The 11335-nt window shown below is 60.4% G+C and overlaps 5 protein-coding genes across 5 annotated transcripts; all 5 read right to left on the bottom strand.

Annotated features, from left to right (window-relative positions):
- Positions 1-382: 382 nt before the first annotated feature.
- BJ171DRAFT_502072 (uncharacterized protein) lies at positions 383-1460 on the bottom strand. Its single transcript, XM_053110747.1, has 3 exons — positions 1321-1460; positions 991-1192; positions 383-870 (listed from the first exon to the last, which is right to left on the bottom strand). Exons 1-3 carry the CDS (start codon positions 1391-1393, stop codon positions 453-455), a joined length of 693 nt encoding a protein of 230 aa, XP_052967506.1. The 5' UTR covers positions 1394-1460; the 3' UTR covers positions 383-452.
- A 256-nt stretch (positions 1461-1716) lies between these two features.
- BJ171DRAFT_502070 (uncharacterized protein) lies at positions 1717-3613 on the bottom strand. Its single transcript, XM_053110746.1, has 3 exons — positions 3481-3613; positions 2199-3254; positions 1717-2038 (listed from the first exon to the last, which is right to left on the bottom strand). Exons 2-3 carry the CDS (start codon positions 3242-3244, stop codon positions 1981-1983), a joined length of 1104 nt encoding a protein of 367 aa, XP_052967505.1. The 5' UTR covers positions 3245-3254; positions 3481-3613; the 3' UTR covers positions 1717-1980.
- Positions 3614-4747: 1134 nt separating this feature from the next.
- BJ171DRAFT_73384 (uncharacterized protein) lies at positions 4748-7369 on the bottom strand. The gene is made up of 2 exons (XM_053115864.1): positions 6519-7369; positions 4748-6228 (listed from the first exon to the last, which is right to left on the bottom strand). The coding sequence occupies exons 1-2, from the start codon at positions 7269-7271 to the stop codon at positions 5104-5106; spliced, it is 1878 nt and encodes a 625-aa protein (XP_052967504.1). The 5' UTR covers positions 7272-7369; the 3' UTR covers positions 4748-5103.
- Positions 7370-7418: 49 nt separating this feature from the next.
- On the bottom strand, positions 7419-8732 carry BJ171DRAFT_73397 (uncharacterized protein). Its single transcript, XM_053115865.1, has 2 exons — positions 8187-8732; positions 7419-7901 (listed from the first exon to the last, which is right to left on the bottom strand). Exons 1-2 carry the CDS (start codon positions 8609-8611, stop codon positions 7649-7651), a joined length of 678 nt encoding a protein of 225 aa, XP_052967503.1. The 5' UTR covers positions 8612-8732; the 3' UTR covers positions 7419-7648.
- A 148-nt stretch (positions 8733-8880) lies between these two features.
- Positions 8881-9617, bottom strand: BJ171DRAFT_474361 (uncharacterized protein; the record flags this gene model as incomplete). Its single annotated transcript, XM_053108736.1, has 3 exons — positions 8881-8901; positions 8939-9383; positions 9445-9617. The coding sequence occupies 3 exons, from the start codon at positions 9615-9617 to the stop codon at positions 8881-8883; spliced, it is 639 nt and encodes a 212-aa protein (XP_052967502.1).
- Positions 9618-11335: the final 1718 nt, after the last annotated feature.

Raw genomic sequence — 11335 nt, 5'->3', positions numbered from 1 at the left:
GCATCTTCTGGCATCTGGCTGCGGGTGAGGTCCGCAGACCTCTTTGCGTGCTCCTCGGCGCCATGCGGATTAATACGGGCTCCCAGTCCTACCCCCTGATGCTCACGCTTGCCAACTGTCACCTCCACCCAACTCCCTCTCAGTGATGATCCGGATTCTGCGAAGCTACCTGCCGATCTGAGGACCCCGCTCCTTGCAGGAATGTCACTGCAAAACACAAGTATGCACGCCACGCCAACCTTGGACAATACACGCGGCTCTTCGAATGGCTGATGCTGGCGAAGGCTGCTTTGACGGAATGTCGCCCTGTCTGTGAGTGCATGTCCACGCCGGGTCGGTACCGCTCTCGACTGAGACATCTCTGAACGCTGCACCCAATATATCACCGATATGACTGGTATATTGGAGACAATCGAATGTCTGCACCGGAGAAAGCGCTCGTCGCAACGGCCTCAGGGATTGACGTTTTCGAACGACCACTGCTCGACACCCAACCCAGGAGAGCTCTTGAAGATGGTGCGGCTGTGGGGTCTGGTGCTAAGCTGCAAGTAGTCAACCCGATCGGGCTCAAACAGCAAAAGCGAAAAGTTTTCGTATCCGAGATCGCTCGCCGACGTCTGGGATGACTTTGCCTCGACTTGAGCGCTCAACAGCGTCTGGTCCTCAAAATTATTCGTGGACGTGCCTGGGGTGGGTCCGACGAACGACTGGCGGGTGTTTTCGCTGATTACATATTTCCACACTCGGTACCGCTCGGCCTCGAGCTCTTCTGGCGAGATGCCAGCCAGGCCGGCATGCTGCGGAACCTGGTTATGGATATGATAGAGCCGCCCGGCGAATCGGAACTGCTCCCAGGTGCCAGAAAAGTACCTGGTGCGAATGGGAACAGAGAGGGTCAGAGAGTCGCCGATGGGGTTCGTGGAGGGTCGCCTATGCCGACTTTTGCAGTGAGAGGCGACAGAAGAATGGACGGGGGAGCAAGAAACATACATGCAGAGCTCGCCAAAGTTGTTATGGAGGATCTCCCTGCATTTGTTGCTTCTGCGGTCTGTTGCAACCTCAAAGAATACCCTGGACCCTGTCGCGGGGCTATCGGGAAAAGCCGAGACCAAGACGCTATGGATGCCTCGGATTACGACGGTTCGGTTTGCCGGGCGTCCATCAGTACCGATGGTGGCCAGCTGGGCAAAGCCTGTGGCCGAGGCAAGAAGAGGGGCAGCCAAGGAGAGATCCACAATCAGTCAAGGGAAGGAATTGTGCAAAACAGGGATATGCTGGCTGCGGCCCAAGACGAGAAGGGAGGTGTGGTGTGACACCCACTGCAATTGAGAATACCGCCGTTCCCTGCAAAGGACTGCTCCAGTTGCCGCCTCCAGTTCGTGTGCGTGTACATGGTGCAAGTATGGGTGGAGAAGAAGGTGCGGGTGGGGATGCGGGCTTGGATGCTGGCGAGGGCGGCGTCGAGGGGAAGAGTGGTGGTGGTGGCGAGAGAGGCGGCGGAAAATCGGCAGAGCGACCAGGCGGAGCCGACGCGCATGCGCCACACGGCGATCCAAGCCGGCGCGCTGGTGGCGACATGGCACATGGGTGTGTTCGCAGATCCCGAGTAGCGGCGAGCAGCACCCATAATCACCACCGCCTGTGCCAGCATGGCCTCCAGATCCAACGCCCGCTCGTTCCTCATGAAGCACAGACCCCAACAGTGGTGTGGAAAACGCAGAGACCATGGAGCAATCATCATTCATCCAGCCCCTCTCGAGGCACGAGTTGGTCAACCAGAGTGCCCTGCTTTGTTGCGGCTGCAGCAGAGAGACCCAGGCACCCGCTGCTCCCTCTCACGAGCAGAGGTATATATAAAGAGAGTATATCTTTGTCAGGTCACTTGAACCACTTCTGCAAGGCAAGCACTCGGCCTGCCACCTCAATCGCGGCAGCTCCAAGGATGTGGCACGCCGGGATCGGAGACACCGGCTTGACGGATTACCGCGTCTGGGAGGGGACCTGCTTGCTCGGAGCCTTCTTTGGGACACCAATGTAACTTGTGCACAACGAGAGGGCGTCAGAGAGCATGTCAGTAGATGTCAGCCAGGAAGTACACCCCCAAAGCGACTCCTGGATCAGAGTGTTCAGTGCTTCGGCAGCCAAGCGACTCGTTGACCGTGTGGCCACAGCCACCACCGACGCCCGTAATAGATTACCTCATGCTCATGATCCTCCGGTCGACAGCGATGGCCTGAGCGTCTCTGGCAAAGTTGATGCGGCTTCGGAACCGATCTCGCAGCGGGTTGGGCACGGTGACGGCATGAACACCAGCAGGATTGCGCTGGCGCCAGAACTCGATGCGGGCATCAAAGTACCGAAGCCCTTCGTTGATCAGGTCGGCAATCTCGCCTTTGCCGGCACGCAGCAGGCATTCGTCCTGGGCGAGCTCCTGGAAGAAGACCTTGTCGTCGTACATCTCTTCGAGGAGGTTCTTTTGCACCTCGGCGCTGTTGCCGTCGAGGGGCGCAAGGGCGGCCTTGGGTCCGCGGGCACTCCCGATACGACTGCCGTAGTTGCTGCCCCTGCTACTCCCAGCGCTCCTTGCCCGGAACTTCTTGGGGATGCCGGCGGGCGGAGGCAGCGGCAGCCCGGCATGTAAGTCTGCCGGCTTGATGATGCTGAGGGTCGGGGAGGCGAGGCGCTCCTGCTCGAGCATCCTGCGTCGCTGCTCCTTCATGCGTGTGGGGTCGATGCGCTCGATGGCTTCCTTGATGGCCTCGCACGCCTTGACAATGCCCATCTCAAAGTCGACAATCTCGGGCCGCTGCATGTGGCCGCGGTGGTAGTGTACCAAGGCGGTCTCAAAGTCACCGATGGTATAGAGTGCTTCGGCCCGCTGGTAGAGGCCGCGGATCGAGGCCGGATCGACCCGCAGCGCATGCTCGGCGTCTTCGAGACCGAGCTGGGGCTCGCCCGTCAGGGTGTAGCACCGTGACCGGGCAATGAGCGAACACAAGTCGTCGGGCCGGATCTCCAGGGCCAGGGTGTACGCCTTGGTGGCATTGAGAAAGTCGCCTTGGCGGGCAAGCAAGTCTCCCTCGGCTCGCATGGTGCTAAAGATGACTTCGGGCGTAGCCTTGTTGGGGTCGATGGGTTCGCCACTCGAGTCGGTGGTGGCCGGCTTGGGCGGCAGAGGCTTCTTGCCGCCGCCGCCATCGCCCAGACTGCTATTGGAGGCCTTCTGGGCTTGGGACTTTGGCATTTGATCAAGACTATATGATGTTGGGGGTCACACCATGAGTCGTTCCGATGGGATAGCCAGACGAGGGTTTACAGCAAGGGCGTGTGAACCGATAATGGCCGAGAGGCGGTGAGTGCGAACCGGCGCTGTCCGGCATGGTCAGGAGGCAATTGACACCCGCTGCGAAAATGTGGATTGTTTCCGGTCGGGGGCTCGTCGTTTACTTGTGAAGACGTGCATGCCTGACTACAACGTACCGTCAGATTAGGGCTGTCAAGGTTACGGAAGAGGTGAGATGGCGTTGGAGATGGAGCTGGAGATGGAGCTGGAGATGGCGATGGAGATGGAGCTGGAGATGGCGATGGAGATGGAGCTGGAGATGGCGATAGATTGGCCGAGTCGCCATTGAGCTCCGGCGTCCTGCTTGCTGCTGATGGGAAGGTCAAAGGACCCGGTGGATGCAAGCAAGCACAAGGGGCAGGTGCAGGAATTGGTCAGATGGTCGGTGTGTAGCATTATTCGCCGGGTACAATGCGCCTGTGAATCAGTCAGAACGCGTGTGCGAATGGACGAACCAGGGTCGTGGAGGCGCGGCGTGGCGATCCGATACCGGAAAGAAGGGCTCGACAGAGTGTTCCCAAAACGAAATGAGGCGCACCGCTTTGAGCTAGAACAGTTGTTCTTCTCTGGAACCTGGACACACCCACCCACCCATTGCAGCCATAGACAAAGAGTATGACCAAGGAGACCGAGGTCGTCATCGCCTCTGGAAATGCGGCATGGCATCAAGGCAAGGGCAAGGCATCCAGTCCCAGGAGGCAGCGGTTTTGCTCGGTACTTTGAGCAGTGCAGGTCGATTGCGGAGGATGCATGGAGCGAGTGGGCACGACGGGGACGAGGGAGGGATTATACAAGGGTTCGGGTGCCGTCCGACTCACATAGCCCCACACAAGCCATCGGTGTGTGAAAGTGTCCGGTTCGCTGTAACAAGCGAAAGCAAAAGCGAGGCCAGCCCGGTTGGGTTTTGTGGACTTCATATATTTCCTTTCAAGTGGATCTATCAATGGATACTCGCGCAAACTCGCGTGCGACTCGACAGAATCGCATCGGAAGCAGCGAGTAAGAGAAAGGTGGATGTGGAGGGAGGATGTCATAGACTGAAGAAATAAATAGATAGGAAACGGATCGAGAGGGAGGTAGAGAGAGAGAAAGAGAGAGAAAGAGAGAGAGAGAGAAATATCAGGCCACCCTTACAGCCAACGGCGTCGAGACGTCCACGACGAGATAGCGAGGAAAGGAGGCCCTGATACAGTCAGACAGACAGACAGACAGACAGACAGTCAGACAGTCAGACAGTCAGTCAGATCGACGAACGCACAGAGAGAGAATAAAGGCAGCAGAATAGACAGCAGTAAGCCAAGGTGCACAATAACAGCCAGGGGCGGGGGGATCAATCCAAAGCAGTCGCACGGAGGGAGGGTAAGTGGACGGCGTTGCCGTTTGACAAAACAATCGACTTTCAGCAAAGTGCACTATATACAATGAAAGAGAGGGATGGGGGGTGGGTAGCAAGAAGGAAACGGCGGTATGGCATCACTTCATCAAAGACACATCGAGGGGGCAAGACAAGAAAAAACACACCAAGGAGAGAGAAAGAGTAGCTAGAAGTAGAGACACAAGCGATGGCGGCGATGGCAGCGGCGGTGGTGGTGGTGGTGGGAGGTGCGCCCGAGCTGAGACGGCTGCAGCAGAAGAGGAGCAGACCCGGGCATCATAGATCGAGACGAGTCGAGAGGCAGACAGATCGAAGCAGGCAGGAGGTGAGCGATGGCGGACTTCATGGGCAGCACACGGCTACAGCCATCCAGCGCGACACAGCCTCACTCCATCATCGAGGACCAATCGACAACGTGATCTAGGGCGTCGCCTTCGTCGACATCGGCCTTGAACTGATCCTGAGCCACAGAGCCATATCCCTCGGGGATGGTTGCGGGCCAGGGTGAAAAGTCGCTGACGGAGGCGGCGCCGTACTTTTCCATCGGTCCCAGGCCCATCCCGGGCTGCTCGCTGAGATAGAACTGGCCACTAGCCGACTGCGACATCCTGGGCTGAGCAAACGACTGGGTCGGTATCGAATTGGATGCCAGCGTGGTGGAGCTCTGAGGAGGCGAGGGCTCGGGGACGTTTCTCATCATGCCCTGCTTGTGAGCCGATCGTGGGGCGGTAGCGGTGACGCCCATGGGCTGGAAGTAGCTTGGATGGAGGCTAGAGGCAGCGGTGGGGTAAGGGCCAGCCGACATCGAGGGAGCCATGGTGGTTGGGCCGTAGCTGAAGATGGCGTTTGGGTCCGGTGGGGGCTGGGGCAGGCTGCTTGCATACGGATCCATGGCAGCAACATCGGCCGAGTCCAGACCGTACAGCTGCGAGGGCTGAGGCGGATATATGCTGCCGCCCATCAGAGCAGGGTTCGCCGTGGTGGTGTACATGTCGGGGGACGGGCTGTGGTAAGGATAGATGGGCTGCGACGTGGGAATGCCAAACTTGGACTCGGCTGTGGGGTAGGCCGTGGAGCTGAGGAGCGTGGGCGGCATGGCCGAGCTGTAGAGGGGCATAATGTTGGGATCAAGGACGTCTCCCTCCGTGGTCATGACGGAGGAGGTGCCAAGGCCAGAGCCGTAGGGCATGCTGTGATAGGGGTAGTTCATCGGGAGGGCCTGCATGGTGCCCATCGGGTAGCCGTACTGGGCGGCCGAGGGAAAGCCAGGGCTCTTGTAGGAAGTGTGGGCCGGGGCGCTTCTTGGGCCGGGGATGTATGGCCGCTGTGTCTTGCTGTCCATCCGGTAGGGAGCAGGATCGCTGATGGCTCTTGGTCGGGACAACTGCTTGCCGGTGGCGGCGAGCTTTTGCTCGCTGATGGCCCAATAAGCGCCCTTGCCGTGTTCGCGCATCGGCCGGGGGACACGAACGAACGACTTGTTCAGGGACAAGTTGTGCCGGATCGAATTCTGTGAAGGACAAGAGCAAAGGCATGAGCAAAGGCATGAGCAAAGGCATGAGCAAAGGCATGGGCAAAGGCATGAGCAGACCACGGAGTGGGAACGGGAAGCGAAATAGTGGGGTGCTGCCAGAACGTCGGCGAGGAGATTGCATCGCAAGGATCTGACCATGTCCCTCTGGCCATGTCCCTCTGACCAATGCCCACTACGCACATAGTGGGAGCGCAGGTCTGAAGAAAACACCAGAGCGCATCGCTCCGCTTCACAGCGGCCGTTGCTCGACTCTGTGGCCAGCTTACCTTCCAGCCTCCACCAGCCGTCCGATAGTAAGGAAAGTTGTCCAGGATCCAGTTGTAGATCTCATTGAGGGTCATTTGCTTCTTTGGGCTGTGCTGGATTGCGTAAGTGATCAAGGTGGCATATGAATGCGCGGGCTTGCCGTTGGCGTTGGTCTCGAGCTTAAAGTCGGGCGACAGCGGATCGACCTTTTTGTTGCCGACTTTTGATGCCGAGGGCGTCGGGCAGAGGGCATAGGGAGTCGCTGATGATGGGGCTGCTGAGGGCGGGTTGGACATGACGCCGTTGCCGGCGGCAGCGGTTTGGGTGACCTCGGTGACCTGGGTCACCTTGGTGGAGCCCGGTGGCCGGGAGATCAGGGCTGGCGATGTCGAGATGTTGGGGACCGCAGCCTTGGGCTGGAAGGTCTTTGGCCCGTACTTTGCGGAGGAGGCTGGGTCGATGCCGGTCTTTATCGCTGCCGATGGCGAGGCGGGATTTGCGGGCACATCGGCGGGGAGCGGAGGCAGGCATGGAAATGAGGTCGTCGGCTGGGATTTTGTCAACGACAGATCCTTGGTATCGTCTTTGAAGAGGGCCGAGCTGACGAGGTTGCCGGGTGTTGGTGTCGAGGAGGAAGGCTGGCCGGCTGGCGAGCGGAAGCCCAGCTGGCTGATCCACTCAGTGGAGTGACTGCTCTTGACATCGGAGCCAGGCTTTGGCACGACGGGGGCTTGACCGACCGAGACCGGTAGCGATGTGATCATCTGGGCCATGGTGTGAGAACTCAAACGACGAGTGGGGGGGGGAGCACGGGGCAGTCGAGAATCGAGCGGCAATGGTGCCCTTGAGCTGGGTTTGTGTGAGTGTGGGAGACGGTGGGGAAGGTGGGGAACAACAGGCAGGAGCGGAGCCGCGGGAAGGACCGACGGCAGCAGGAGCGGATGCACCGGCGAGCGGATACAATGGCGAATGCAGCGGGTGGAGAAGCAAGCGATACAACGACCGACGAAAGATCGCAGGACGCTCGATCAAGAAAGCGAGAGCAAGAGCGCACGAGTTGGGCAGAGCCTGTTGGTGGAGCGAGGGTGGATGGGGAACAAAACGATCCAACAAGAGAGGCCGATACAGCGATTCAGCGGCGGATCGACAATCACCGGCAAGGCAGTTGATAATTCGTTGGAATTGGAGAGCGACTTGGGCGCGAGAGACAACGCCCTGATCTTGATGGGAGACGGGGGGGGCGGCGGCGCGGAGATTGCAGTGACGGCTCGGAGTAGAGATCGAGAGAGTCCAACGAGCAAGTCTGCGAGATGGGATCCAAGAGCGAGGCCGACAGAGTCTGGACGAGGCAAGACTTGGATGTGCTTGTGGACGGAGGAGGAGGGGGCGGGTTACTTGGGCACCTGGCAGTGAATAAATAAGGGTTCAGCAATCAGCATGGACAGCCAGGATGAGAAGCAGGGACGGGCGCTGCTGAGAGCCACAGGGATGCCGCGGGGCAGCGTCTCGCGAGCAGCAGCGGGTGGACGAGGAGGGAAAGACAAGAGACCAAAGGCAGACGACTAATGGTTGGGGGAGGGGGCAGGAGAAGGGATGGCGAACGCCAACAGAAAAGGGAAGGCACGACAAGGATGCGCACTGGGGCCACCCCTCAGTTGCCCGAGAGCAGCGACAGGAACAGGCGGTACCCGGTGGTATGGATAAGCAAGGGAAGCGGCGAGCAAAGCGAAGGTGGGCCGTTGGCGCAATCGACGGTGCGGATGCAAACGGGAAGCAACGGGAAGCGATGGTATGCAACGGGAAGCAACGGGAAGCAACGGGAAGCAACGGGAAGCAACGGGATGCAACGGGATGCAACGGGATGCGGCAGAAGGCAAAGGCAGCACCGAGGCAGCCGACAGGAGCAAGGACAGCCGACAGGAGAGCAGAGCGACAGCAATGGCAACAGCAATGGCAATGGCAATAGCAACAGCAGCAGCAATGGCAACAGCAACAGCAATGGCGACGGCACACCACCGACCGACAGAGGCAGAGCAGAGCAGAGTAGACAGGCAGCAATAGAGACGGGCGCGATCGGCAGAGGGCGACAGCGTCCTTCTGGGGCCGGATCCATCAGCACACCGGGCCGACGTGCTTTGGAGGAAAAGGAAAGGCCAGCAGGCGGGATGTCCAAGGCCAGGCTCCTCGAGGCGGTACCATGCGACCAGTGGCTCTGGCCATCGTATGCCTGTGGCTCGTGTACAGATCCCGTTTTTCGAGTGGGCCACAAGGGGGGACTGTGTGAGCGGGGCACAAGGAGCGGGTTCCTGGCGAGTGGTCAGGGCGACGAGACCAGAGGGCGGGCATGTCGCGCGGGCTTGTTCGCAGGGCGAGGTTTGTTGTTCACGAGGGATTCGGCTGTCGCTGCCGAAGCGATAATGCGTTTAACGATGTGTTTAACAATGCCCTTAACGATGCCCTTAACAATGTGCTTAACAATGTTCTTGGCCGTTCGACTTGACCGCCCTGCTTGGCCTGGACATTCCGCTTGGTCATTCTGCTTGGCCATTCCGCTTGGCCATTCCGCTTGGCTGTCGCGCTCGGCTCGACATGGATCGGCCTCAGCGGGCACGCCTGCGAGCAAGGCGGCCGAGGCAAAGGGGGAGGAGGCGGCCCAGGGCTCGAGTGGTCCTGCCGGCGGAGGCAAAGCGCAGCGGACCAATGGGGCTGCGGCCTTGTTGGCGCCGCACCACAGGCGGGCATGCTCTTGCGGAGGCCCCACAGCCCCGTCGACGAATCGGGCCGTGCGCGGCGGCCGCGGCGGGTCACGCGTGCGCGCAAACCGGAAAGGCCGCTGTGGCGCTGTCCGTGGCGACCACGCCACGCGTCGCTCCCGTGCGCTGTGCCTGCGATGCTTGAGTGCGTCTCGGCAGGTGAAAGTTGCGACTTTGAGATTGCGGGATGGACCTCGGCGCAGACTTGCGGGAAGACATATCGGTGCGATTGCCGACAGAGTCGCGGGCCAGCCGGTCGACACACTTGGCCGTCCACTTGTCCATCCACTTGTCCATCCACTTGTCCGGCGACTTGTCCATCCACTTGCCGAGCCAGCCGCGTCGATCTCGGCCCGCATTGTCCATGGATCGCCCCAAGTCTCTGTGTGAGGCCCGCGTCTTGTATCAGTGTGGACCGCGAGTGTGCTCAGCCGGCTGCCCGTGTCGGCTCGGTTGCGGGTGGGTTTCTGTGCGTCTGCGGTGATCGGTCGTGACCTGTCCGGGGCTGTGCGCTGCCTTGCCGAGGGTCGCCAGCCCAGCGGCACGGATAACCTTGCATTTGCCGGGCGGTGTGCGGTGTGCGGTGTGCGGTGTGCCTGCTGCCTGCTGCCTGCTACTGTCTGATACCTGCTGCTGCTGCCTGCTGCTTGCATCTTGCATCCGCCATTGCATTTGCTATTGCATTTGCCATTGCATTTGCCATTGCATCCGCCGTTGCATCCGCCGTTGCTGCTGCGTTCCCTGTCGTCGTGAGCCTTTGAGCCCGGCGTCCTGCACAGCGCGAGTGGTTCTGCCACCAGCCACAAGGCCCGTGCACGCACGCCGAGGAGCAAGCCCGTGGTCAAGCCTGCTGCCTTGTTGCCTTGCTGTCGCGGCCACGCCTCGTCACAAGCCCACCACCGCCCCTGCACCGTTAATCCCACACAAGAAAGCCACACCCCCCGCACAAGGACAAAGCGCCGCCCGAAGAGGTTTTCGACCAGGCGCTGTCGCCAGAAGGAGGCGCAAGGACAGAAACACACCGACCAGCGCTGGTGCGAGAGTGGGTGCTACGGACATGCCCGATTAAGGTGCATGTCCCACAGTGTGCGATCGGTGCCATGGGGTGGGCGGCGAGGGAATGGTCCGGTGTGAGCCCACACGCGAGAGGATGGCGATTACAAGCGCAGAAAAAAAAAAAGTAACGGAGGCACGAATGCGGCGCCAGCTCGCCCATGACGTGACATCCAGGCAACAAGGGCTTCATGAAACCGCTGGGAATGGGGAGGCAGTGTCGGCCGCGGCGGTGGGGAATTCGATAAAAACAAGCGCTAATGAACGGGGTGGCGTGCAGGAATGAAGAGGGATCCGCATGGAAATCAAAGTCGTCGTCCGGCGATAAGAATGCAGGGCCTGGCCATCCGCTGGCGGGGCCCCGACAGCAAGGCCGGAGCGGTGGTGGCCGAAAGAGCGCTGGACCGCCCCAGCGACGGACGCTGGGCTCGCGAGACTGTCGGCAGCACGTATGTCGTTGCCTCGTCAAGACTCCTCCTCCATCGTCCGCCTGTCCGTCCTCGGCCTGGCCCCCGTCCAGCGGCACCGTCCGGCCGGTGGCTCTCATTCCCGGATGACCACTTTGCTCTTTTCCCGCGTGAGCGCTCTTCTGCCTGAACTACTGCCCTCCTCCGTGGGACTGACTTCTTACCCTATGTTGTCCAGGCGGCAGTAGGATCGGCGTCGAGTCGACAAGGGACGGCAGCGAAGGAGCCGGAATTGCAATGTTTGTCGGGGGGGGGACGAATACCCTCACACGGGCGGAGAAGCAAAGGCCACGAAACGCTGCGGAAGAGAGCGAGGCGGGTGTTTGTTATTTATTGTTGCCGGCACCTGCTGCCCAGGGGCAATTGTTGTCCTGTCGCCGCTGCTCATCCAGAAGGCCGCTGATTGCAGACGGCAAGCCCGACGCTGGCACAGAAGGCCTCTTCAGAAGCGTCAGGGGCCGCCGCCGGCCTCCCTCGGTGCGCTGGGGGCCCTCCGATAGGGTTGGTCGTGGAAGCGCAAGGCTGGAAGCCCGATGCTTCCTGCCGTGGCGCCGAAAGAAAGAC

This window comes from Polychytrium aggregatum (genome assembly GCF_025602895.1).
Source record: "Polychytrium aggregatum strain JEL109 chromosome Unknown BJ171scaffold_15, whole genome shotgun sequence".
NCBI lineage: Eukaryota > Fungi > Chytridiomycota > Chytridiomycetes > Polychytriales > Polychytrium > Polychytrium aggregatum.
The sequence above is the reverse complement of the archived record's forward strand: the minus strand, read 5'-3'. Positions and strand labels throughout refer to the sequence as shown.

What these genes read in the sequence shown, in the direction of transcription:
- BJ171DRAFT_502070 (XM_053110746.1), bottom strand. Translation starts at nt 3,244, where the DNA reads ATGCCAAAGTCCCAAGCCCAGAAGGCCTCCAATAGCAGTCTGGGCGAT. An exon ending in CGGAGGATCATGAGCATGAG is followed by an intron (nt 2,039 to 2,198) that starts GTAATCTATTAC and finishes GTTGTGCACAAG; the next exon opens with TTACATTGGTGTCCCAAAGA.
- BJ171DRAFT_73397 (XM_053115865.1), bottom strand. Translation starts at nt 8,611, where the DNA reads ATGGATCCGGCCCCAGAAGGACGCTGTCGCCCTCTGCCGATCGCGCCC. An exon ending in TTGCTTATCCATACCACCGG is followed by an intron (nt 7,902 to 8,186) that starts GTACCGCCTGTT and finishes ATTCACTGCCAG; the next exon opens with GTGCCCAAGTAACCCGCCCC.
- BJ171DRAFT_73384 (XM_053115864.1), bottom strand. Translation starts at nt 7,271, where the DNA reads ATGGCCCAGATGATCACATCGCTACCGGTCTCGGTCGGTCAAGCCCCC. An exon ending in CGGCTGGTGGAGGCTGGAAG is followed by an intron (nt 6,229 to 6,518) that starts GTAAGCTGGCCA and finishes TGTCCTTCACAG; the next exon opens with AATTCGATCCGGCACAACTT.
- BJ171DRAFT_502072 (XM_053110747.1), bottom strand. Translation starts at nt 1,393, where the DNA reads ATGTACACGCACACGAACTGGAGGCGGCAACTGGAGCAGTCCTTTGCA. An exon ending in CGGCGGTATTCTCAATTGCA is followed by an intron (nt 1,193 to 1,320) that starts GTGGGTGTCACA and finishes CCTCGGCCACAG; the next exon opens with GCTTTGCCCAGCTGGCCACC. An exon ending in AACTTTGGCGAGCTCTGCAT is followed by an intron (nt 871 to 990) that starts GTATGTTTCTTG and finishes CATTCGCACCAG; the next exon opens with GTACTTTTCTGGCACCTGGG.